Source organism: Pelobates fuscus, chromosome 12, assembly GCF_036172605.1.
Source record: "Pelobates fuscus isolate aPelFus1 chromosome 12, aPelFus1.pri, whole genome shotgun sequence".
NCBI lineage: Eukaryota > Metazoa > Chordata > Amphibia > Anura > Pelobatidae > Pelobates > Pelobates fuscus.
Window position 1 is genome coordinate 1976357 of NC_086328.1, and position 27669 is coordinate 2004025.

The 27669-nt window shown below is 47.9% G+C and overlaps 1 protein-coding gene across 1 annotated transcript; it reads left to right on the top strand.

Annotated features, from left to right (window-relative positions):
* Positions 1-492: 492 nt before the first annotated feature.
* Positions 493-26707, top strand: CSNK2A2 (casein kinase 2 alpha 2). Its single transcript, XM_063438392.1, has 12 exons — positions 493-731; positions 8903-9014; positions 13225-13326; positions 14795-14845; positions 15137-15196; positions 15294-15377; positions 15456-15566; positions 15657-15758; positions 16875-16975; positions 17072-17220; positions 17415-17504; positions 25175-26707. Exons 1-11 carry the CDS (start codon positions 628-630, stop codon positions 17486-17488), a joined length of 1050 nt encoding a protein of 349 aa, XP_063294462.1. The 5' UTR covers positions 493-627; the 3' UTR covers positions 17489-17504; positions 25175-26707.
* Positions 26708-27669: the final 962 nt, after the last annotated feature.

Genomic DNA, 27669 nt, shown 5'->3' on the forward strand with positions numbered 1-27669 from the left:
CCCCGCCAGGCCGCTGGTGGCGCTGTAGGCGCAGTATTCCCCGCTCTGGGCGCTGTGGGTGCAGTTCCCCGCCAGGCCGCTGGTGGCGCTGTGGGCGCAGTATTCCCCGCTCTGGGCGCTGTGGGTGCAGTTCCCCGCCAGGCCGCTGGTGGCGCTGTGGGCGCAGTATTCCCCGCTCTGGGCGCTGTGGGTGCAGTTCCCCGCCAGGCCGCTGGTGGCGCTGTAGGCGCAGTATTCCCCGCTCTGGGCGCTGTGGGTGCAGTTCCCCGCCAGGCCGCTGGTGGCGCTGTGGGCGCAGTATTCCCCGCTCTGGGCGCTGTGGGTGCAGTTCCCCGCCAGGCCGCTGGTGGCGCTGTGGGCGCAGTATTCCCCGCTCTGGGCGCTGTGGGTGCAGTTCCCCGCCAGGCCGCTGGTGGCGCTGTGGGCGCAGTATTCCCCGCTCTGGGCGCTGTGGGTGCAGTTCCCCGCCAGGCCGCTGGTGGCGCTGTGACCCGCTCACTCGGTTCCGGTTGCCTTTCTGTCCGTAGCGGTCCCGGAAGCCACTGTCCCCGGCCCGGCCTGGCTGCGCTCCGTGTGGCCCTCCCCCTCCTCCTGCGCCGGGGCCTCCTCTCCCCTCCCCCCGGAGCCATGCCGGGCCCCCAGGCTGGGAGCAGAGCCCGGGTCTATGCCGACGTCAACAGCCTGAGGAGCCGCGAGTACTGGGACTATGAGGCGCACGTCCCCACCTGGGGGTAACTAGACTATTATACACCGGGGGGGGGGGTAACTAGACTATTATACACCGGGGGGGAGGGGGGGTAACTAGACTATTATACACCGGGGGGGGGGTAACTAGACTATTATACACCGGGGGGGGGGGGGGGGGGGGGGGGGAACTAGACTATTATACACCGGGGGGGGGGGGAACTAGACTATTATACACCGGGGGGGAGGGGGGGTAACTAGACTATTATACACCGGGGGGGGGGGGGGGAACTAGACTATTATACACCGGGGGGGGGGGAACTAGACTATTATACACCGGGGGGGAGGGGGGGTAACTAGACTATTATACACCGGGGGGGGGGGGGGGAACTAGGCTATTATACACCGGGGGGGAGGGGGGGTAACTAGACTATTATACACCGGGGGGGGGGGGGGAACTAGACTATTATACACCGGGGGGGAGGGGGGGTAACTAGACTATTATACACCGGGGGGGGGGGGAACTAGACTATTATACACCGGGGGGGAGGGGGGGTAACTAGACTATTATACACCGGGGGGGGGGGGGGAACTAGACTATTATACACCGGGGGGGAGGGGGGGTAACTAGACTATTATACACCGGGGGGGGGGGGGGAACTAGACTATTATACACCGGGGGGGAGGGGGGGTAACTAGACTATTATACACCGGGGGGGGGGGAACTAGACTATTATACACCGGGGGGGAGGGGGGGTAACTAGACTATTATACACCGGGGGGGAGGGGGGGTAACTAGACTATTATACACCGGTGGGGAGGGGGGGTAACTAGACTATTATACACCGGGGGGGGGGGGGAACTAGACTATTATACACCGGGGGGGAGGGGGGTAACTAGACTATTATACACCGGGGGGGTAACTAGACTATTATACACCGGGGGGGAGGGGGGGTAACTAGACTATTATACACCGGGGGGGGGGGGGAACTAGACTATTATACACCGGGGGGGAGGGGGGGTAACTAGACTATTATACACCGGGGGGGGGGGGAACTAGACTATTATACACCGGGGGGGAGGGGGGGGAACTAGACTATTATACACCGGGGGGGAGGGGGGGTAACTAGACTATTATACACCGGGGGGGAGGGGTAACTAGACTATTATACACCGGGGGGGAGGGGTAACTAGACTATTATACACCGGGGGGGAGGGGGGTAACTAGACTATTATACACCGGGGGGGAGGGGGGTAACTAGACTATTATACACCGGGGGGGAGGGGGGTAACTAGACTATTATACACCGGGGGGGGTAACTAGACTATTATACACCGGGGGGGAGGGGGGGTAACTAGACTATTATACACCGGGGGGGGGGGAACTAGACTATTATACACCGGGGGGAGGGGGGTAACTAGACTATTATACACCGGGGGGGGTAACTAGACTATTATACACCGGGGGGGAGGGGGGGTAACTAGACTATTATACACCGGGGGGGGGGGGAACTAGACTATTATACACCGGGGGGGAGGGGGGGTAACTAGACTATTATACACCGGGGGGAGGGGGGGTAACTAGACTATTATACACCGGGGGGAGGGGGGGTAACTATTATACACCGGGGGGAGGGGGGGTAACTAGACTATTATACACCGGTGGGGAGGGGGGGTAACTAGACTATTATACACCGGGGGGGGGGGAACTAGACTATTATACACCGGGGGGGAGGGGGGGTAACTAGACTATTATACACCGGGGGGGAGGGGTAACTAGACTATTATACACCGGGGGGGAGGGGGGTAACTAGACTATTATACACCGGGGGGGAGGGGGGTAACTAGACTATTATACACCGGGGGGGGGTAACTAGACTATTATACACCGGGGGGGTAACTAGACTATTATACACCGGGGGGGGAACTAGACTATTATACACCGGGGGGGAGGGGGGTAACTAGACTATTATACACTGGGGGGGAGGGGGGGTAACTAGACTATTATACACCGGGGGGGGGGAACTAGACTATTATACACCGGGGGGGAGGGGGGGTAACTAGACTATTATACACCGGGGGGAGGGGGGGTAACTAGACTATTATACACCGGGGGGAGGGGGGGTAACTAGACTATTATACACCGGGGGGGAGGGGTAACTAGACTATTATACACCGGGGGGGGGGGTAACTAGACTATTATACACCGGGGGGGAGGGGGGTAACTAGACTATTATACACCGGGGGGGAGGGGGGTAACTAGACTATTATACACCGGGGGGGAGGGGGGTAACTAGACTATTATACACCGGGGGGGAGGGGGGGTAACTAGACTATTATACACCGGGGGGGGGTAACTAGACTATTATACACCGGGGGGGGTAACTAGACTATTATACACCGGGGGGGGTAACTAGACTATTATACACCGGGGGGGGGTAACTAGACTATTATACACCGGGGGGGGGGGTAACTAGACTATTATACCCCGGGGGGGGGGAACTAGACTATTATACACCGGGGGGAGGGGGGTAACTAGACTATTATACACCGGGGGGGGTAACTAGACTATTATACACTGGGGGGGAGGGGGGGTAACTAGACTATTATACACCGGGGGGGGGGGAACTAGACTATTATACACCGGGGGGGAGGGGGGGTAACTAGACTATTATACACCGGGGGGGAGGGGTAACTAGACTATTATACACCGGGGGGGGGGTAACTAGACTATTATACACCGGGGGGGAGGGGGGTAACTAGACTATTATACACCGGGGGGGAGGGGGGTAACTAGACTATTATACACCGGGGGGAGGGGGGTAACTAGACTATTATACACCGGGGAGAGGGGGGGTAACTAGACTATTATACACCGGGGGGGGGGGTAACTAGACTATTATACACCGGGGGGGGGGGGTAACTAGACTATTATACACCGGGGGGGAGGGGGGTAACTAGACTATTATACACCGGGGGGAGGGGGGTAACTAGACTATTATACACCGGGGAGAGGGGGGGTAACTAGACTATTATACACCGGGGGGGGGGTAACTAGACTATTATACACCGGGGGGGGGGGTAACTAGACTATTATACACCGGGGGGGAGAGGGGTAACTAGACTATTATACACCGGGGGGAGGGGGGGTAACTAGACTATTATACACCGGGGGGGGGGGTAACTAGACTATTATACACCGGGGGGGGGTAACTAGACTATTATACACCGGGGGGGGGGTAACTAGACTATTATACACCGGGGGGGGGGTAACTAGACTATTATACACGGGGGGGGTAACTAGACTATTATACACCGGGGGGGGTAACTAGACTATTATACACCGGGGGGGGTAACTAGACTATTATACACCGGGGGGGGGTAACTAGACTATTATACACCGGGGGGGGGGGTAACTAGACTATTATACACCGGGGGGGGGGTAACTAGACTATTATACACCGGGGGGTGGTAACTAGACTATTATACACCGGGGGGGGGGTAACTAGACTATTATACACCGGGGGGGGGGTAACTAGACTATTATACACCGGGGGGGGTAACTAGACTATTATACACGGGGGGGGGTAACTAGACTATTATATACGGGGGGGTAACTAGACTATTATACGGGGGGGGTAACTAGACTATTATACACCGGGGGGGGGTAACTAGACTATTATACACGGGGGGGGGGTAACTAGACTATTATACGGGGGGGGGGTAACTAGACTATTATACACCGGCGGGGGGTAACTAGACTATTATACACCGGGGGGGGGTAACTATTCTATTATACACCGGGGGGGGTAACTATACTATTATACACCGGGGGGGGGGTAACTATAATATTATACACCGGGGGGGGGGTAACTATAATATTATACACCGGGGGGGGTAACTATAATATTATACACCGGGGGGGGTAACTATAATATTATACACCGGGGGGGGTAACTAGACTATTATACACCGGGGGGGGGTAACTAGACTATTATACACCGGGGGGGTAACTAGACTATTATACACCGGGGGGGGGTAACTAGACTATTTTACACCGGGGGGGGGGGGGTAACTAGACTATTTTACACCGGGGGGGGTAACTAGACTATTTTACACCGGGGGGGGTAACTAGACTATTTTACACCGGGGGGGGGTAACTATAATGTTATACACCGGGGGGGGGTAACTATAATGTTATACACCGGGGGGGGGGGTAACTATAATGTTATACACCGGGGGGGGGGGGGGGTAACTATAATGTTATACACCGGGGGGGGGGGTAACTATAATGTTATACACGGGGGGGGGAACTATACTATTATACACCGGGGGTGGGGGGGGAACTACTATACTATTATACACCGGGGGTGGGGGGGGAACTATTATATTATACACCGGGGGGGGGGGCAGACACTACAACCCCCTCACTGGTTGGATAGTTGGCAGTGGGTAGAGTGAGGGGGTTGTAGTGTCTGGTTGATGCATAGTTGGCAGTGGGTACAGTGAGGTGGTAGTAATGTCTGGTTGGATAGTTGGCAGTGGGTACTGTGAGGGGGTAGCAGTGTCTGGTTGATGCATAGTTCGCAGTGGGTACAGTGTAGAGGTAGCACTGTCTGATGCATATGGCAGCGGGTACAGTGCAGTGGTATCAGTGTCTGGTTGATGCATAGTTGGCAGCAGGTACAGTGAGGGGTAGTAGTGTCTGGTTGCATAGCTGGCAGTGGGTATGGTGAGGGGGTTACAGTGTGAGGTTGGTGGATAGTTGGCAGCGGTACGGTGAGGGGGTTACAGTGTGAGGTTGGTGGATAGTTGGCAGCGGTACGGTGAGGGGGTTACAGTGTGAGGTTGGTGGATAGTTGGCAGCGGTACGGTGAGGGGGTTACAGTGTGAGGTTGGTGGATAGTTGGCAGCGGTACGGTGAGGGGGTTACAGTGTGAGGTTGGTGGATAGTTGGCAGCGGTACGGTGAGGGGGTTACAGTGTGAGGTTGGTGGATAGTTGGCAGCGGTACGGTGAGGGGGTTACAGTGTGAGGTTGGTGGATAGTTGGCAGCGGTATAGTGAGGGGGTTACAGTGTGAGGTTGGTGGATAGTTGGCAGCGGTACGGTGAGGGGGTTACAGTGTGAGGTTGGTGGATAGTTGGCAGCGGTACGGTGAGGGGGTTACAGTGTGAGGTTGGTGGATAGTTGGCAGCGGTACGGTGAGGGGGTTACAGTGTGAGGTTGGTGGATAGTTGGCAGCGGTACGGTGAGGGGGTTACAGTGTGAGGTTGGTGGATAGTTGGCAGCGGTACGGTGAGGGGGTTACAGTGTGAGGTTGGTGGATAGTTGGCAGCGGTACGGTGAGGGGGTTACAGTGTGAGGTTGGTGGATAGTTGGCAGCGGTACGGTGAGGGGGTTACAGTGTGAGGTTGGTGGATAGTTGGCAGCGGTACGGTGAGGGGGTTACAGTGTGAGGTTGGTGGATAGTTGGCAGCGGTACGGTGAGGGGGTTACAGTGTGAGGTTGGTGGATAGTTGGCAGCGGTACGGTGAGGGGGTTACAGTGTGAGGTTGGTGGATAGTTGGCAGCGGTACGGTGAGGGGGTTACAGTGTGAGGTTGGTGGATAGTTGGCAGCGGTACGGTGAGGGGGTTACAGTGTGAGGTTGGTGGATAGTTGGCAGCGGGTACAGTGAGGGGGTTACAGTGTGAGGTTGGTGGATAGTTGGCTGCGGTATAGTGAGGGGGTTACAGTGTGAGGTTGGTGGATAGTTGGCAGCGGTACGGTGAGGGGGTTACAGTGTGAGGTTGGTGGATAGTTGGCTGCGGTATAGTGAGGGGGTTACAGTGTGAGGTTGGTGGATAGTTGGCAGCGGTATAGTGAGGGGGTTACAGTGTGAGGTTGGTGGATAGTTGGCAGCGGTACAGTGAGGGGGTTACAGTGTGAGGTTGGTGGATAGTTGGCAGCGGGTACAGTGAGGGGGTTACAGTGTGAGGTTGGTGGATAGTTGGCAGCGGGTACGGTGAGGGGGTTACAGTGTGAGGTTGGTGGATAGTTGGCAGCGGGTACAGTGAGGGGGTTACAGTGTGAGGTTGGTGGATAGTTGGCAGCGGTATAGTGAGGGGGTTACAGTGTGAGGTTGGTGGATAGTTGGCAGCGGTACAGTGAGGGGGTTACAGTGTGAGGTTGGTGGATAGTTGGCAGCGGGTACAGTGAGGGGGTTACAGTGTGAGGTTGGTGGATAGTTGGCAGCGGGTACAGTGAGGGGGTTACAGTGTGAGGTTGGTGGATAGTTGGCAGCGGGTACAGTGAGGGGGTTACAGTGTGAGGTTGGTGGATAGTTGGCAGCGGTATGGTGAGGGGGTTACAGTGTGAGGTTGGTGGATAGCTGGCAGTGGGTATGGTGAGGGGGTTACAGTGTGAGGTTGGTGGATAGTTGGCAGCGGTATAGTGAGGGGGTTACAGTGTGAGGTTGGTGGATAGTTGGCAGCGGTATGGTGAGGGGGTTACAGTGTGAGGTTGGTGGATAGTTGGCAGCGGTACGGTGAGGGGGTTACAGTGTGAGGTTGGTGGATAGTTGGCAGCGGTATGGTGAGGGGGTTACAGTGTGAGGTTGGTGGATAGTTGGCAGCGGTATGGTGAGGGGGTTACAGTGTGAGGTTGGTGGATAGTTGGCAGCGGTACGGTGAGGGGGTTACAGTGTGAGGTTGGTGGATAGTTGGCAGCGGTACGGTGAGGGGGTTACAGTGTGAGGTTGGTGGATAGTTGGCAGCGGTATAGTGAGGGGGTTACAGTGTGAGGTTGGTGGATAGTTGGCAGCGGTATAGTGAGGGGGTTACAGTGTGAGGTTGGTGGCTAGTTGGCAGCGGTACGGTGAGGGGGTTACAGTGTGAGGTTGGTGGATAGTTGGCAGCGGTATAGTGAGGGGGTTACAGTGTGAGGTTGGTGGATAGTTGGCAGCGGTACGGTGAGGGGGTTACAGTGTGAGGTTGGTGGATAGTTGGCAGCGGTATAGTGAGGGGGTTACAGTGTGAGGTTGGTGGATAGTTGGCAGCGGTATAGTGAGGGGGTTACAGTGTGAGGTTGGTGGATAGTTGGCAGCGGTATAGTGAGGGGGTTACAGTGTGAGGTTGGTGGATAGTTGGCAGCGGTATGGTGAGGGGGTTACAGTGTGAGGTTGGTGGATAGTTGGCAGCGGTATAGTGAGGGGGTTACAGTGTGAGGTTGGTGGATAGTTGGCAGCGGTACGGTGAGGGGGTTACAGTGTGAGGTTGGTGGATAGTTGGCAGCGGTATAGTGAGGGGGTTACAGTGTGAGGTTGGTGGATAGTTGGCAGCGGTATAGTGAGGGGGTTACAGTGTGAGGTTGGTGGATAGTTGGCAGCGGTATAGTGAGGGGGTTACAGTGTGAGGTTGGTGGATAGTTGGCAGCGGTATAGTGAGGGGGTTACAGTGTGAGGTTGGTGGATAGTTGGCAGCGGGTACAGTGAGGTGGGCAGGTAATGTATAAATGCTGTTTGTTGTACATGCTGGGCCTATCTCGTGGTTTTTGTGCACAGCCGTACAACATTCTGGTATCATTTTCTGTGCAGCCATCTCCGTCCACCAGTCATTCCTACTAATGAGCGCCACGTCCTTTGTGTGCATAAATGTCTGCAGCACATGTGTTTCATTCTTCAGGGACTTTTCTGACGCACTGAAATGACACGAACCTATGGTGTTTTACCTCACAGTATTTAAATCTCTCTCTTTTGAGTCCTGGTGTCCTGTGAGATTCTCTTTTTACCCACTAGTGTATTCCTTGATTACCATGTGTTTTTTATGTTTTTTTCGTTTTTAAGATTTCTCTTGACTAATGTGCAACCATTGTGCCCACTATAGGCTCCCCATAATATCCTCCTGAGACCCAGCCCTTTATCTTGTGTCCTCTGTACTGGACCTTTCCTTCACACGCATCTCCTATTATTCTTTTAAGCTGCTGTATTTATCAATCCCTGCTGTATTGGAAAGAGGAGATTCTGGCCTTTCCTGTGATTAGTTGGGATGCTGGGAACTTTCTCTTCCTTATCATCAGAAATGGAAGGAAATTGGAAGACAATGTTTTCCTTGGTTCCCAGGAGGTTATGGACTATCTTGTGTGTAATGCTCTCTAATTTTGTGTCCATGCTCATTGTCACATTCCTTTATAAGGACGTGTTGTATTAATGTCGGACATTTTAACTGTTTCTTCATCACAGAAATCAGGAAGATTATCAGCTGGTTAGAAAACTCGGTCGCGGCAAGTACAGCGAGGTGTTTGAAGCCATAAATATCACAAACAATGAGCGTGTTGTGGTCAAGATCCTTAAGGTATGGAAAATGATAGAAATGTGTCACAGCTTAATGCATTCGTTCTGCGCCACATAACTTGCCCCTGCTGGCTGCCCAGTGTTCTGAGAAAAAAGAGATTGTGTACATTGCTGTCTAAACAACAGTCACAAGAGGGGCATTCCTGAGTTTCAGTTCTGTAATGATTGCAGGGATGACGTTCAGCGATTCCCTGCTCTAAAGATGCTGAACACTCCCCATACCGATACACTGACTCAATGAATCTGTATGGCGAGATGCTGACTGGCGATTTGCTGCGATATGCAGTAGCTCCTTATGATTGATCGCAGTCGGGGCGGCTGGACAGATCCTGGCGCTCGAATGGAGTAAAAATAAGTCAAAAGCTATATTTTATTTGTTTTGGGTAGCTCCATAATCCAAAGCTTTCGTATAGCGTATGGTGTTCAGAATAAATGCTTTTATTGATTCTTTGACTATAATCGCTTCCATGCAGTGACGATGTGAGTTACATTGTGTCCTCTTACAGCCGTAGATTATATGTACAATGTTTTAATAAGGTCTAATGCGATTCTGAGATATAGTTCATCTGTATCCCCAATAACTGGACTCCGTATCCTGTTCCTTAAAATAACATGAAATTGTTATACACGTATAGGACTTAATATCTGCTGATCAACTGCCTTGATATGGACATTCTAGTGAATGACTTATTATTATTGGTGCAATATCAGGTTTAATAAGATTTAAAGGAACCCCTTTGCCAATAACGAGTGTATCAGGTAACAGCTTGGAATCAGCTCTCCAATTGGAAAATAAATGTTACATAGTTACATAGCTGAAAAGAGACTTGCGTCCATCAAGTTCGGCCTTCCTCACATTTGTTTTTTGCTGTTGATCCAAAAGAAGGCAAAAAAAACCCAGTCTGAAGCGCTTCCAATTTTGCAACAAACTAGGAAAAAATTCCTTCTTGACCCCAAAATGGCAGTCAGATTTATCCTTGGATCAAGCAGTTATTACCCTACATTGAAAAATTATATCCTTGAATATTCTGTCTTTGCAAGTATGCATCTAGTTGCTGTTTGAACATCTGTATGGACTCTGATAAAACCACTTCTTCAGGCAGAGAATTCCACATCCTGATTGTTCTTACAGTAAAAAAACCTTTCCTTTGCCTTAGACGAAATCTTCTTTCTTCCAGTCTAAACAGGTAATAAGGAATAGTGAGTGCGCTTACAATAAATAAAATACAGTGTTAATCACACTTAAAAAATCTGAAGGGCATATAACACATTTGATTACAATGCAATAATACCAAAGTGCTATAGTGCTTTAAGAAACTTACACAATATGTGGAGTGCCAAAGTGCATATATGTGCAGACAAGGGATATCCAATATAAATAAAAAAAGGACTGATATACTTGCAGAGCTTCTGGAACAAATAATACACGGCTAATGGTGGAGTGGTTAAAGTACCACCCCAAACTATCAGGCTCCAGGTAGGATCAGCCCCCAGTGATCGTGGGATCCACTCAGTGTAGAAAGAACGTGGGCCAGTCCGGATATGTGTAAACCAAGAATTTCTTTATTACCAATGCATAAAAATATAAAACACCAGTCTCCTGCAACCTGCTACCGATAGTCCGAGAAAGAGAGAGAAGGTCTATAATCAGAGTGTCCTCCTCGCAGCTCAATCCTCATGGATACACGGATACACGGTGTAGGTGCAAAAACTTCCGTATTGTTCAGATGCATTCTAAACGCATGTCCTATGTAAAGTCCGGTTTGTGAATAGATTTCCACACAATGGTTTGTATTGGCCCCGAATAGATTTGTATAATGTTATCATATCCCCTCTGAGGTGACGTTTTTCTAAACTAAATAGGTTTAAATTTGTTAACCTTTCTTCATAGCTGATATGTTCCATTCCTTTTATTAATTTTGTAGCCCGCCTCTGCACTTTTTCTAGTGCCATAATATCTTCCTTTAGAACAGGTGCCCAAAATTGCACAGCATATTCAAGATGTGGTCTATAAAGAGGCAAAATGATATTCTTGTCCTGAGAATGAATGCCCTTTTTCATGCATGACAATACCTTACTGGCCTTGGCCACTGCTAATTGACATTGCAGGATAGGGGTTGCAGCCTTCTGTATGATTTAGACAGCGGTTGTTTTACATAGAGCTAGAAATTTGGAGTTGAAATTTGGAATGTCAACAGGAGAGGACGAACAAGGAGGGGAAGAGAAGGGGGGGGGGGGAGTTTTCTCCATTATGGTTTAGGAGTCCTCTGCATTGGGGTTTTTTGCACTACTGCATTTCTTTCTTTGGTTCAATTTAAGTTATTCTGCTGGCTACACTTGCCAGCTTCTATTAGCTTTTTGCATTAGCAGTGTTGGTTGCTACTTGTGTTACATTTTCTGTTGCACTTTAGACATTGCAACACTATTATCTGCTACTTTATTTAATAGTATCCCCAGTGTTAAAGGACCACTCTAGGCACCCAGACCACTTCAGCTTAATGAAGTGGTCTGGGTGCCAGGTCCAGCTAGGGTTAACTAATTTTTTTATAAACATAGCAGTTTCAGAGAAACTGCTATGTTTATCAATTAGTTAAGCCTTCCCCTATTTCCTCTAGTGGCTGTCTCACTGACAGCCGCTAGAGGCGCTTGCGTGATTCTCACTGTGAAAATCACAGTGAGAGCACGCAAGCGTCCATAGGAAAGCATTATGAATGCTTTCCTATGTGACAGGCTGAATGCGCGCGCAGCTCTTGCCGCGCGTGCGCATTCAGCCGACGGGGAGGAACGGAGGCGGAGAGGAGGAGGAGAGCTCCCCGCCCAGCGCTGGAAAAAGGTAAGTTTTAACCCTTTTCCCCTTTCCAGAGCCGGGTGGGAGGGGGTCCCTGAGGGTGGGGGCACCCTCAGGGCACTCTAGTGCCAGGAAAACGAGTATGCTTTCCTGGCACTAGAGTGGTCCTTTAAGTTGCTCAACAGGGACCCACTGGTTCCCTTCCCTCTCCTTCCTCTGTGTATAGAAGGTCTGTAGGAAGTTTTTTGATCTATGTGGTCACTATATCCACATCTCTCTTCACCTCCATGTCCTGTTTTTAGCCCTATTAGGCTGCCCATTTGTCATGTTATACTTTAGAACAGGTTTAGTGAGCTCTATGCCGCAATATTATCTGTATCACTTGGTGGTTTTAGTGGGTTGTATTATATATATCTGCTATCTACACCCTTAGTGACAGTATCTGCACCCCCCCTTTTTCCATTTTTATTTTATATATTTTTTTTGTATTTGTATTTGCTTTTTTACTCTATACTATTAAAAGTTAAGTTTTAGCATTACCACAAGGTTGGGGTTTCCTACTTTGGTTGACCCTGTGGAGGGAGGATATTTGTCCTCTTTTCCCCCAGGGTCTCCCTGTTTTCTGTTCTTAGTCCTATACGTATGTAAGGGTTACCCCCTTCTTAGGATTCCCCAGACACACACCTACGCTGGTTGTCCCTGGCTATTAGCTGGTCTTCTTTTTTTGTTTGTTGCATAGTTTGTTGTCTATAACAATTCCCAAGTCCTTTTCATGTGTTGTTATCCCTAATTCGCTTCCATTAAGGGTATACGTTGCTTGTGTATTCTTTACGCCGAAGTGCATAACTTTGCATTTTTCAACATTAAATTTCATCTGCCATTTGAGTGCCCAGTCTATCTAAATCCCTCTGCAGCAAAGTAATATCTTGCTCACATTGTATTATTTTACAAAGTTTTGTGTCATCTGCAAAGACTGAAACATGACTTTCAATGCTGTCTTCAATATCATTTATAAACATGTTAAATAGAAGGGGTCCCAGAACAGACCCCTGAGGGACACCACTTGCCACCTCTGTCCAGCTTGAAAATTTACCATTAACGACAACTCTTTGTATTCTGTTTTTAAGCCAATGTTCTACCCAAGAACAAGCATTTTCATCTAGACCGATTTCCTTGAGTTTGAAGACTAATCTATTGTGAGGAACCGTATCAAATGCCTTGGCAAAATCCAAGTAGATCACATCCACTGCAACACACTGATCTATACTTCTGCTTAACGCAATGTTTCCCTAGATTTCTGCAATGGGGCCTCTGCCGGTCTACTTTAAAAACAAGAGTTTATTTCCAAGAACTCTTTGCTATTTTTAGCTGGACTATCATCCTGTAATCTGTGTGTCAATATAACGTTGTTCTTTGTGTGCAGCCAGTAAAGAAGAAGAAGATTAAGCGAGAGGTTAAAATTCTGGAGAATTTACGGGGTGGCACCAACATCATCCGGCTTCTTGACACAATCAAGGATCCAGTGGTATGTACTGACTGTATTTCCCCGGCATGTACTGACCAATGGCTGAATGGATACAGGCTGGGGGTAATTGCAGATCAGTAAGGCTAAATCACCAGATTAGATGCCCAGTACTGTATCCAGCCTGGAGTATGTGCTGAACATGCAGACTGAATACCCAGTATGTACTGACCAATGGCTGAATGGATACAGGCTGGGCGTAATTGCAGATCAGTAAGGCTAAATCACCAGATTAGATGCCCAGTACTGTATCCAGCCTGGAGTATGTGCTGAACATGCAGACTGAATACCCAGTATGTACTGACCAATGGCTGAATGGATACAGGCTGGGCGTAATTGCAGATCAGTAAGGCTAAATCACCAGATTAGATGCCCAGTACTGTATCCAGCCTGGAGTATGTGCTGAACATGCAGACTGAATACCCAGTATGTACTGACCAATGGCTGAATGGATACAGGCTGGGCGTAATTGCAGATCAGTAAGGCTAAATCACCAGATTAGATGCCCAGTACTGTATCCAGCCTGGAGTATGTGCTGAACATGCAGACTGAATACCCAGTATGTACTGACCAATGGCTGAATGGATACAGGCTGGGCGTAATTGCAGATCAGTAAGGCTAAATCACTAGATTAGATGCCCAGTACTGTATCCAGCCTGGAGTATGTGCTGAACATGCAGACTGAATACCCAGTATGTACTGACCAATGGCTGAATGGATACAGGCTGGGCGTAATTGCAGATCAGTAAGGCTAAATCACTAGATTAGATGCCCAGTACTGTATCCAGCCTGGAGTATGTGCTGAACATGCAGACTGAATACCCAGTATGTACTGACCAATGGCTGAATGGATACAGGCTGGGCGTAATTGCAGATCAGTAAGGCTAAATCACTAGATTAGATGCCCAGTACTGTATCCAGCCTGGAGTATGTGCTGAACATGCAGACTGAATACCCAGTATGTACTGACCAATGGCTGAATGGATACAGGCTGGGGGTAATTGCAGATCAGTAAGGCTAAATCACTAGATTAGATGTCCAGTACTGTATCCAGCCTGGAGTATGTGCTGAACATGTTCTCACTGAAGCTGACTGAATACCCAGTATGTGTGTAATATTTACAGCAGTAACCGATATTACATCCCCTGTCTGTGGTTTGAAGTCACTGAGACAGACTGAAGCACAATCTAGGGGAATCTTGTCCCACACTTGATTTATGTAAAGCGACTGACACTCATCCAAAATTAGTATTAAACTAACCTTATGTTTTCCTTCTTGTGATTATCGGGGATTATGTCACAGTATTCTCATGCAGGTGTGCTGAAGTCAGTGTGTTGGCACCATGTTCCAAACGGTGCCAGTAAAGTTAGCAGGAGCTCTGATGGGTGTTTGTTGCCAGTTTCTAACAGATCTTTTTTTATGTATCGTTGTGCCCTAGAAAATGTTTTTGTTTTTTGTTCTTATTGCACAGTCCAAGACTCCAGCCCTTGTCTTTGAATACATCAATAACACGGACTTTAAGGTATGTGGCATAAAATAAGTTAAAGGGGGCTGGGAGAACCACGTAGAGACACATCCATGGATCTGGTTCTATATGTGTGCTATCTGCTGCCAGGCATGCCACTAGACATAGTCAGTTAGGGAAAAGGGAAGAGGCGACCCAGACTTTTTGTCATTTCTATATATTCACACTATATATATTATTATATTTTCTCTAAATTACATTTGGTGTTTTTGTTTAGAATGGAAGTAATCGGGATTCCCTGCGTTGTCACTTCACTTACCCTGTTTTTGTTTTGTCTCCCTCTTGCAGCAGCTTTATCAGGTCCTCACAGACTATGACATTAGATTTTACATGTACGAACTGCTAAAGGTGAGTCTCAGCAATAGCGGCTTAGCATTGTGGTGTTTGGGAGTCTGAGCTCCTTGATGTATAGGATTCCTCTGATTATTTTTCTTCTCTGTGTCAGGCCTTGGATTACTGCCACAGCCAGGGGGTCATGCACCGCGATGTGAAGCCTCATAATGTAATGATTGATCATCAGCAGAAAAAGGTAGTTGGTGTTTTACCTTCTCCCCCTTTCGGGGATTACTCCTTACCTTTCCTCCTGTAACACATTGCTTTCTCTTAGCTCCGGTTGATAGACTGGGGCCTGGCAGAGTTTTACCATCCGGCACAGGAATACAATGTGCGAGTGGCTTCTCGTTACTTCAAGGGTCCTGAGCTGTTGGTGGATTACCAGGTGAGTGTGCAGAGCCCAGTGGTGAGTGGATGGTCTGTTATACAAAGTGTGGGTAGCGACACTCACTCTTCCTCGTGGTGCCATTTACAGATGTATGACTACAGTCTGGACATGTGGAGCCTGGGCTGTATGTTGGCCAGTATGATCTTTCGTAAGGAGCCATTCTTCCACGGCCAAGACAATTATGACCAGGTGACTATTATCTACTGTAAATATTGATAATATGTGACTGTAAGAAAGAGATGCAGCTGCCATCCTTGGACTGATCATAATGAGTTATTGAAAGTGGATTTGTGGTAGACATACTCTGTGGGAACCATCACACCTGTGGGAGCTTGTTGGACATCTCACTAATATGGAATTGGCTGTCCTATGCGGTTATAACAGCTGCCTCTCTTGTGAGATATTGATTATAATGGTAGACAGTGGTGGCTAATGGCATAGTGGTTAAAGGTGTTTCAGGAATGCATGGTGACGGACATTGATGTATAATGGCCTGCCATAGAGAGATGTGGACTTGTGAGTTGTAGCGGAGCTACGGTACTCCATGCTGAGGTGGTTAAGGAGAAGGAGAGAAAAGAGCTTCTGAAATATAAAGCCAAAAAAGAAGACCCTCCACAATTACCTATTATTTTAGATTTTAACAAGAATAACATTTTGAAAAAGATTATAAAAAAAACACTGGCATATCCTTAAACAAGACGACCTTTTGAGAGACCATATCCCAGACAGACCAAATGTAATATTTAGAGGGGCCCCTAGTTTTAAGACCATCCTCACGAGCAATTATACGAAGAACAATGTGCAGCAGAGAAAAAAAGTTTTATCTATGCCGAAAGGTTTTTTTAAGTGTAATAAATGCAGTGTGTGTAAAACTACAGACATGCTCCGCAAATTAAATTCTCCCATGCATAGACACAGCCCAAAACACATTGAAAACATTAAGAACCTATACAACACATGGTATCCCCAGATAGCTCATCCCAGAGCGCCCAATCTGTGCAAATAGTGCCCTGATCAAAAGTCTGGCGTGGAAACGACACTTGGTTGATGTTTTGACTGGCCACGGCTAAGATTCTAGCTGAAAACCGTTCCACCTGGCCGGCCTGGAAATAGCACTGGATCTTGCACTCCAACTTTGCTGGAGGGTGCCAGCCAGGTCTCGGGGAAGCCATATTGAGAGATTATAGGTCTTTACAGTATAATCATCAGTGATGATGATACGTGCAGGCTAATAGTTGATGGAAGTGATTTATGAGATCCATTGTTTACACGTGCAGTTGCAACTATTTATCTCTTGTTTTGCAGCTGGTAAGGATTGCCAAAGTGCTGGGCACTGATGAGTTATTTGGATACCTTAAGAAATATCACATAGAGCTCGATCCTCACTTTAACGACATCCTGGGCCAGTGAGTAATGTCTGTTAACTTGGTTTTAGGAGGTGGGGCTGGGTAACCAGCTGGTGTAAGATGCATTGACATTATACCCCTCCACCCCTTCTAAAGGCACTCACGGAAACGCTGGGAGAACTTCCTGCACAGTGAGAACAGACACCTAGTGAGTGCAGAGGCTCTGGACATGTTGGATAAATTACTGCGTTACGACCATCAGCAGAGACTGACGGCACGGGAGGCCATGGAGCACCCTTACTTCTGTAAGTGCAGAAATTTAGGGCTTGTTTCCTTGTGAGTGGGAGCATATGAGGGAGGAGAGAGACAATATCTGAAGTTGTCTCAATTTCTTAGTGTTTTTGATGCCTCTGTGTTGCTTGATTTTTGGGGTACATACCCCAGTTTGTTTAGTGATGGCAGGACCAGTTGTTTTAATGTTCTTTTTCGTCTCTCTCAGATCCAGTTGTGAAGGAGCAGCAAGTGCAGGCAGACAGCTCTCTGGTCCCTAGCAGCCTGTCAGCCACTCGATGAGGACTAAGGATTGTGGGTAATGACACTTTGCTTTTCTTTCACCTGAATAGAACAGATTGCTCGACCTCTCCGGTCTGTCCTCCACCTGCTGGTAATCTCTCAAACTCTGGTCAATCACACACAGTATAGGATCCAGAGAAACCTTTCGTTATAGTTACATTTCCTTATTTTGGTAAAGTAAACCTATGTTTTGTGTTTTAGCGGGGGTTGCAGGGTGGTGGAAAACTCTCCTCAGGGCATCCAGCCTACTCAGGGGTTAAAAGACCTCCTTGTGCCACCTCATTGTATAATGAGGACGTTTGTGCAGATCCCAGAATGCACTGCTTTGCATTCCAGCACACAGTGAATTAGGCAACCAGACCGTCACGGATTATACTCACCTACTGGACTTCTCTGAAAGTTAGAAGGGGGTGTGAGAAAAATAGAGGGAAAGAGACGGAATGCTGGGGAACATGTGCAGCGTGAGTCAGATAGTAAGAAAGACGAGAGACTGGCTGAGCGGAAAGATATGGAACAAAGGGGGGGGGGTCAGGCTTTAAATGTCTTGCCTGCCACACAAGTAGCAACATCAATAAAATTAAAAGCTCTGCCAGACTGCTGTTTGTTATTACTGAAAGCTATTTCCTACGATTATGGCACTTGTGGTAAATGGTAGGTGCTGATATCACTCTGTCTGGCAGCCAATCCCTGTCCTTTTATGAGTTGTACTCGTTAACACTACAGCGACTTTGTAATACTATATAGATTCACTTAAGTAATGTTTTTGCCCAGTGTTCCTTTAAAGCAGATAAAAACTAAAAAATCAGCGCTTTTATAAAACTGATTCAGTGCAAAGACATCTCAATCACAAAATACAAAGTCTCTCTTATCCAATAGGAAGTAGGGTAACACAGAAGGTGCTTATGGAGGTATATGTAACGACAAAAGTAGGAGGAACGAACACTGTAGTAAGTAAAACCTCTAAGTGGATTATGGGTAAAGCTAAATTGTAGATTACACTAGCTTTAGTTTAACTATAATCTTAATTTTATTAATGACAGGAGGCTTCATATTTGCTTAAGTCTCTCTTTACTAGAACTCCACAGCAGCACATTAACACAGAGCTAAAAACACCAGAGACAAAAAAGTTAGGAATCCATAAAAGGCTTCTCCCAACCATTTCCTCTTTCACGCTGCGACAAAATAAGGTACATGAATACACCACAAATACAATAACAGGAGAAACAAACATAACATAACGATGAATGCAATGTGAACTAGAAACCGTGGAACCAGTGGGTGAAGCCTTGACCTTTATCCTGTAGATCTAAGAACTGTAGCCGAACCATTAAACTGAAACGAGATAAACAGAGTCGAAAACACTGATTAGCGAATGAAATGTACTGAGAAAACCTGAATCCCCTTCGTCAAATACTGACAGTACAGTATCCCAGGTACTGAGAAAGCATGAATCCCCATCATAAAATACTGACGATACCATATCCCAGATAACCCCAACTCCCCCAGCCTAACAAACCTAGCCCAGGAGACCAGGTGAATAAACAAGTCAGTCAAACCGAGAAACTGGGAGGGAAATATTCGCCTCCTGTCATTAATAAAATTAAGATTATAGTTACACTAAAGCTAGTATAATCTTCAATTTTATAACATAACCGGAGGCTTCATATTTGCTGTTTTAACGCTCAGACAGCAAAGACCAAAGAGACACGATCCGCTGTACCAACCTAAACTTTGTGAAGATAGCTCTTCGTAACTGGCAGGAAAGTGTACGATGTCTTGGAGAAATGCGCCCGCCATGTCGGCGCCTGAAGTCGCCGTGTTACCGACTGAAATGAACTGAAAAGACCTATATCCGCCGCCAATGCCAACAACAACCGAGTGGTACATGAAGGGCGAAAAAAGGCAAAGAACCGTCTAAACAAACGGTGGCGTTGAACGCAGCATAAAGGAGGCACGCGCAACCAAGATAAGAAAAAAAACCCTCGGGTCCGACTAGAACCGATAGACAACTAAGATCCGAACCCATCTGAAAGAAAAAAACAAGGTATAATAAAGGAAACAAATCCGAAAACCGGCAATTGAAGCACGACAAAAAAAAATGCGTGTACACCTTGGGGAGATGAATACCTGTCCTCAGGAATCGTAAAGGACTCACACCCCAATGAACCTGCACGTCTTGCTCGAAAAGGAATATTAAACAGAGCGAGGCCCGCCGAAAACAGTCGTATGCGCTACCTAATCTAAATGATACGACAGTCCCCGGTCAATAAAGTGACCAAACAATTCTCGAACCCTGTAACAGCGTTAGCAAAAATTTCTGGTAATCCGTACCAGACTGAACTACGTCAGGGTTGCCATGCAGACAAACGTCTTTCAGTCCCCGAGATCAAATGGGACAGGTCAGAGGAATCAAGGACACTAGTTTCGACCCGGCCGAAGAGGAGGCCATAATACCAAAGTACCAGCAGACCGAGACACCTGTAGTAAGGTCCTGGGACCAAACAAACGGTGGAGACTCGTCAGTGTCTCCGTGTCGAACACCCCTGGAGGGAAGCGTCCATCACTGAGCAAACGGGTCTGTAAGCCAGATGAACTGGTCGGGCCTGATAGGTCCTCCTCCGTGGACTAAAGTCTTGACGCCGGGTCCTCCCAGAAAACCTATTCCAAACGTACGAGAACTCGGGTAGAGGAAGGCGTAGGAGGCACCCTTGCGTCCAATCCACCCTCCAGGACTCTACTCCTCAAGATGTAGAGGGGGTCGATATTTCCTTGGTTGAACACAAAATCCAGAGACCCGAACAAGGGAAACGCAGAGAGCGCCTGACCTTTTGGTCTGGGAGGTACCTCGTGGAGGGTCCAGCAAGCCCGTCTGGGTAGACCGTACAGTGAAACGTCGTTGTTACAAACTGCCATTTGTAACTGTTATTGTATTTGACAAATTGCCCTGCTTCCCTGTGTTATGGAGAAGCCTTCTGCCCCATGACTATGGACCTAGTGTGTATGGCGATTTGACTGTATTTGTGGGATCTGAGCGCTGTTTGGATATATTGAGCGCTCAGATCCAAGCCATCTGGGGATAGGTTGAATGTGGGGTTTCCGTTCAGTATGATAGGAGTTATGTATTTTTGTGTATTTTTGCTGTTGTGAATAGATATTTTCTGTACCTGGAGATAGCTGGCTTACCACACCCAGTTAAGCCAATTATCTCCAGGATAGAGGACTCTGTGGAACTGGTTTGGGCTGGAAAGCCATGCTTCACTTGGCCACAAAGGATTTCGACCTAACTTTTAAACCACTGGAGGGAATTGACTGATGTTTGGATATGTTTGTATTTTAAGTATGCTAAGTTCGAATGTGTAATTTTTATGGAGATTGGATGTATGGTTTTAAAGTTATAGAGTATGTGTAAAAACGGTATTTTTACTGTCTGTGATAATTATGTTAATCCCTTGTGTAACATAATTATATCACAGGCAGAGGGGAGGATTTTGTGTGTAATTGCTGGGAGTGTTTTCGGTAATGTACGTGTATGATTGGTTGTTTTGTAACACCTTGTGGGTGGTCCTATCTAAGGGGATCCTGCATAAAAGGTTATTTTGGTGCCAATAAACAGAATGACTTGTCTTGTCCCTCTAACTTGCAGCCTTGACTCATGTTTGTAGGGGACATCTATAATCACTACAGGGATTGCTATGCTCTTCATACTCCCTTAGCTACTGAGCTCTTGTAAGAGCTCTTGTTCCTGATCCTGCTTCGCTCTACGGAAGGAAGAGGTTCACCTACTGGAACCTGGAGCCTGGTCGTAGGTCCAGGGTGGATAGCAGACGGCGAGATCCTAGCCCAGCAGCGGCGGTTCGTGGAGTCTGCAGTACTTATGGTGTCTACGCAGTATTTATGGTGTCTACGGTGCTGAAGGTCCTTTGGTGAGCGCTAGGAGCATCCTTTCTACGGTCCAACTTCCAGCCAGCCTGGAAGCAACCATAACAGTCGTATATCGGAGAAGTGCTGCGTCCGGGTCCCAACGCGTGGAAAAACGAGAAGGATATCTTCAGATAGTTCTGGTATTCCTGAATGTCCTAAATTCATCCAAACCTGCCAACCAGGCTGTATTATCGTCCGAATGAATGATGCCCCAGATACTCCTCTCGCAAGGGAGAAAATTGAGCCCGCCTTACCAGGAATAGACCCCGCAGTCCTTAGAAGTTCCCTGAGGACCGCGTCTAATTCAAAGTAACTACTGGATATACGTTCAAGCGTAGTCTCATGCGGAGGCTCCAAAGGGCTCAGATCCCTTAATCCCAAGCACCTCCAGCGGTCCAAACTGTGATTAAGATAGAGTCGCCTGCAATCCCCAGATTCTGGGTCCCGTCTGGTATGTCATCCGAAGGTTGAGGCAAATGTGGATTTCCGGGGCCAAGGGTCCAATCCCCTATAACAGGTACGGGTTGGAGCTTTAGATATGCCTCTGTAAATTTATTTATTTTTTCATATAAAAACTGGACACCTAATATACTTCCTCAAATGTCCCGCTAGCACAACTCACTCATGTAGAGGAGAACAATTGGCTTGCCAGTGCGGACTTAAAAGTAGAGAATAGGCACTGCAGCGGGCCGCACTCAGGATCTCCTGTATACTAGACAGGAGCTTTAACCAGGAAAGCCGCAGCGCCCCATCGGGGTCTAGGTCTGAGTACGAGAGCAGAGACTCTTCCAAAGAACCCAGGTGAGCAATGGGTCAAGGGGCGAACAGGGGTTCGTTTAAGGCGACCCACAAGACAACCTTTTCTTCCACATTTGTCGGCGCCCCCGTAGTGGGCTTTGTTCTCAGTCTCACGGTGCCACTTGGGGACATCATCATAGTCCCCACCCCAATCGTCCTCTCCCTCCGAGGGGGACCGGTCCGCCCACCATTCAGCTAGGGCGGCCATAGTAGGGGGGGTGGGTTACGGGGACTTTCACCCCTGCGCCACATAGGCAGTGTAGTCTGGCCATCGAGGCCAATCGTATCGGGGCTAGACGCTCCTCCGGAGTCTAATCTTTCCGGGCGCCTGGTTCAGGGCCTTCCCCCTTCCAGTAGCGCTTTTGCGCACTTGTCTGCTCTCCTCTAGGAGAGTCTGACTCATTCAAGTTGCCTGCCTTTTTTAAGAAGGTGGTCACTACCACGTCCGGTGGTCACTGACTCCCCTGCGCCACCTAGGCAGTGCCGTCTGGCCATCGAGGCCAATTGTTTCGGGGTTAGACGCTTCTCCGGAGCCTTACCTGTCCGAGCGCCTGGTTCAGGGCCTTCACCCTTCCAGTAGCGCTTATGCGCACTTGCCTGCTCTCCTCAAGGATAGTCTGACTCATTCAAGTCGCCTTCCCTTAAAGGTGGTCGCTACTGTAACCTCTAGGAGTATGAAGGACCAGTGTCACCGGCAGAAACATCGGGGCAGCACCCCATATAGTGACGGAGGCAAGGCTCGGCATGCAGGCATTCTGGCATAGACAAGGCAGGCCAACCAGTGGGGCACAGTCAAAGCAGGCCAACCAGTGGGGCACAGTCAAAGCAGGCCAACCAGTGGGGCACAGTCAAAGCAGGCCAACCAGTGGGGCACAGTCAAAGCAGGCCAATCAGTGGGGCACAGTCAAAGCAGGCCAATCAGTGGGGCACAGTCAAAGCAGGCCAATCAGTGGGGCACTGTCAAAGCAGGCCAATCAGTGGGGCACTGTCAAAGCAGGCCTATCCATGTTTCACGGGTAAGACAGGCTCATCATAGATGTAAAGGCAGGTAGGCCAAACGAGTAGCAGGGTAGGCGGGAATGGTAGGTCCAGCCGGTAAGCAACGGGTTCTGAGTGAAACTGCCCAGTGAAAAGGCCGCCTGCATGCAGCAAAAACTCCCCTAGGTAGAACACTAAACATCTCCAAAAATTAACCAAATTGGCAGGTGAGTAGTAATAGCGTTCTTTCAAGCCAAATGATGGTACTTATTTATATATATAAGTATGAATGGCCGAATTGATCCTGCCAGGATTTGAGTGACCTGCCTTTGAACAGACTTGTTGTCAGGTAATTTACCAACTGCGCTACCTCTGGGCAGCACGGAACACTCACAAAAACTCCATAGCCCTAGGGGGGGTTACCCACTGACATAGACCCACTCTTGGATGGTACCCCCACCAATACTCCAAAACCCTTGGGTGGTACTCCCACTAGAACAGAATAGCCCCTAGGTGGGACACCTACCTAAACCCAAACACTATACTAGAGCCCCAGGGTAAAACAAACCAGGCAGGGTAAAAGAGGGGGTAACCCCTGAATGAGACTCCCATGAGAAAATAACTATGCAGTGAAAAAAATAGTAAAGAAACGTAAAACCACACATTATATATGAGGGGTGTACAATCAGCCCAAATATCCTGCAGCAACCTCTCAACAAAAATACATACAGCAGGAAGTGAAGCCATAGGCTGTGGCATACAAAGATTCAATTTGCAAGTGATCTGGACACTTCCACTTGCCATATAGCACTCTGGTGTGTTGCCTTGCTAAACCATTTATTATACTATTAATTTCATGCACTTGCAAGTAAACCAAAAAATACACCAGGAAACATGTCCACTGATTTAGTGGTCCTGGTAGAAACTGGGTGATTTATTCATTTCCAGATTTAACTCCCTAAGATTTGACGTCACCTACCAGGAGCCCTGTTACCTAAGTGATCTTGCACATAAGAGCAGGATCCTCTGAGAAGAAAAGTAGATCGAAAGGAGCAACACGAGGTTGGGAGCCGTCGCTCCCATGTGGTCGCCCGTCCGGTTCCCACCGCGGTCGAGGCAGGACGGGAGGCGGTTCACTGAACCGCTCCCTGCCAACCGAGAGCAAAGGAAAGGGAATTGGGCTGCAGAGGCAGCAAGGGAGGAGGGAGAAAAAAGGAGGTAAGGAAGGGAAACACCCCTATCGAACCCTAAAACAAGCGGCATGTACACCCAGATTGACTTAATTAAAACAAGGTAACATGGAATAAAATGAAAATACATATAGTGTACAAACGGAAACATACACATAATTGCAAATAACGGTAAAAACCTCAGAATAAACATAGGATTAAACGAAAGTATAAACACACCTGGGCGGAAGAATCCATGCTTACGGGTAGTGCTGGTACTTCAGATGGTTCTTGTTGTAAGAGGTATCCTCATAGGAATATAAAACATGTATAGTGTAGTTAGTATATTGGGCTAGATTGCAGGGGTATTTCTATATATATGATGCACTCACATATTGTGGAGCCTAAGTATTGTCTCCAGAAATAGAGCGTGAAGTGGTATAATCCCTACTCAAGGGTATAGGTGTTGTGGGTCTCCGTGGAGATATATATAATGTGCACTGTAGGAATGGAGTATTAAGCACAATAAACAAATTAAAAACCTACTCACATGCTTTAGAGCAAATCAGGGTTTTCTCAATCCAGTACGCTTAGGTGGTGGTATCCACACCAAGGATATATAAACCAGGAATCGAACAGCATGAAATCAGATCCAATAAAAAATTACTTTTATTATTAAAAAAATCAACAATAAAATAAGTGAATTAAACAATATTGTAAGTACACTTAGCGCATTTCACCATAAGTTGGCTTTCTCAAAAGTATTTACCTTTAAAGCAGCATTGACCCAGCTGACCTTTTGTTTCTCTGTTCCTCTTAGGATGCCGCTGTGGTTCTCACTATGTTTCCGTGAGCAGGACCAGATCCTGGCATGAGTTGCCGTAAATGCGTGCAGCCTGGGGCGAATTCAGCGGCACTGCTCCCCAGAATCCTTCTATTTGGTCACTGAGATACAACAATGGACAGTCTGCGTTCTCACTTGTTGGACTGTGACCCCAGACCTCTCCCATTCCTTTCTTACCTCGGAGGGTAGGAAGATTTGGAGTCTGCATAAATATGTACCTTGGTTGACCCTTTGCCTTTTGGACAGCACTTCCTTGTAGAGCTGGTCAGGTATTTCTGAGCAGATCTTGCAGGGATGTGAGAGTCGGCCAGTAGATCGCAGGCTTTGAGGGAATGATTGCCAGGATAAAGACTGATTACTGCGCGGTTCCTTGTTTGTCATTGTATGAAGTGGAGCAGTTTGTTACAGGGTAATACTATGACAGATGCAGCAATACCCCCTGTACCACAAGATTATTCTTATTATTTTTAACATTATCCAGGGACCTTGTAGGTTTTAAGGCCATGATTTGTGAGTTTGAAAGCTCTATATTTCCAGTCTTAATTTTCTGTTTTTCTGCAGAGCCGGCAAATTTTGGTGACCGTGCTAAAAGGAGAAATTAGCCGCACGTCGAGACTGCCATTTTAGTTTAGAGACTGTACCCATTTTGGTTCTCTTGTATTGAGTTTTGGTCATGTTTAGTTCCAACGCTGGGACTGAGCTCAGGAGAACGTGCATATATAGACCAGTTATCCCATGTGAATGTTTGTTTGTTTTTGCCTTTTGGTTAATGGACAATCCGTGTAATGGGCACCTTCAGATACCTAGAGTCACCCTTTTCTGCCAGGCAGGACAGCGACTTTGTAATCTACTCCTGGCCCCTTTAACCTGCCCAGCATAGGACATCCGTTATACTGCTCCCAGGGTGGAGGGTGTGACCACCCACGTGGTTTTCACCCGTTCTCTTATCACATTCAAGCTACCTCGGTAACTGGCTCTGCTGCAGCGTGGGAGCCCGGCCGCTGCATTCTCTGCTTCTTAGTCTACGGCTGTGAGTTTGGAATAGACTTTCCTGGGGGGAAGACAGTGTTTCAGTGTTTTTATTTTTTATTATTTCCTTGTGTAAGCTCATGGGGTCATTAAGTCTGCAAGTTTGGGCTGTGGTACACTGTGCTATCATTGACTAGTCCTTCCAGTGATACAGGGTACAGCAGTTCCCCCTGACACGGTCTATAAATTGATCCAGTCGCCTCGGAGATGGAGAGGTCTACAAACCCTTCATTTTAATAAACCCTTTCCACTGTCTGGGTGGTAAAGTGGAAACTCATATATTACAATATGGGCGCTTCATGTGCAACCTTAACCCTCCGAGGGTCTGCATACCAGGACAGGGCATTCCTGTCTTACCTTCCCTTTGATTCCCAGTAACGATGGGCCCTTGTGGGCATATAGAGTGTTAGGTACACATTGACCCAAACAGTACTGTCTCCCACCTCTTGGAATCCAGTCTATAAATACCTCTGATAAGCAGTGTGGACTCCAGACTCTTTATTTCATTGTGCGTGTTTGTGCATGGTGTGTGCTTTGTGTATATGTGTTGATATGCCTCCACGATTATCGCAGTCCAGTTACACAGGATGAAGCTTCGCTATGGGGAGGGATAACCACACTGGTTTTACTGGAACCAATATAGCAGCGCTCGCCTGTCATTCGCCACGATGCTTCATAGCACAGAAAAGATTCATTCAGTAGGTTAGGAATCACAAATTGAGCATGGAAATTAATATTATAGGCCAAACAAATTGATTGAACTGGATAAATAGCTGCAAAGTGCTTCAAATGTGTCTATCTTTACCTGAAATTTGCAAATTGCCCCTATAGGTTCCCTTATCCAGGGCTTACATCAGAAATTTCGGGGCCCCTGACACAGTTCAAAGTGTGGGCCCCCAGGGCCCATTCTGAGTCCACCCACAAGGATGGCCTGTGTGGTGTGTAAAATGGATACAGATTGCACATTTGTATAATGAATGTAGTTTTGTGTGTTTTAGATAAAGTGTGTGTTTGTGTGGTGAATGCAGTGTTTTTGTTGTGGCTTTAGTGTGTGTATGGTGAATGCAGTGCGTGTTTGTGTTGTGGTTTTAGTGTGTGTATGGTGAAAGCAGTGTGTGTTTGTGTTGTGGTTTTAGTGTGTGTATGGTGAATGCAGTGCGTGTTTGTGTTGTGGTTTTAGTGTGTGTATGGTGAATGCAGTGTGTGTTTGTGTTGTGGTTTTAGTGTGTGTATGGTGAATGCAGTGTGTGTTTGTGTTGTGGTTTTAGTGTGTGTATGGTGAATGCAGTGCGTGTTTGTGTTGTGGTTTTAGTGTGTGTATGGTGAATGCAGTGTGTGTTTGTGTTGTGGTTTTAGTGTGTGTATGGTGAATGCAGTGTGTGTTTGTGTTGTGGTTTTAGTGTGTGTATGGTGAATGCAGTTTGTGTTGTGGTTTTAGTGTG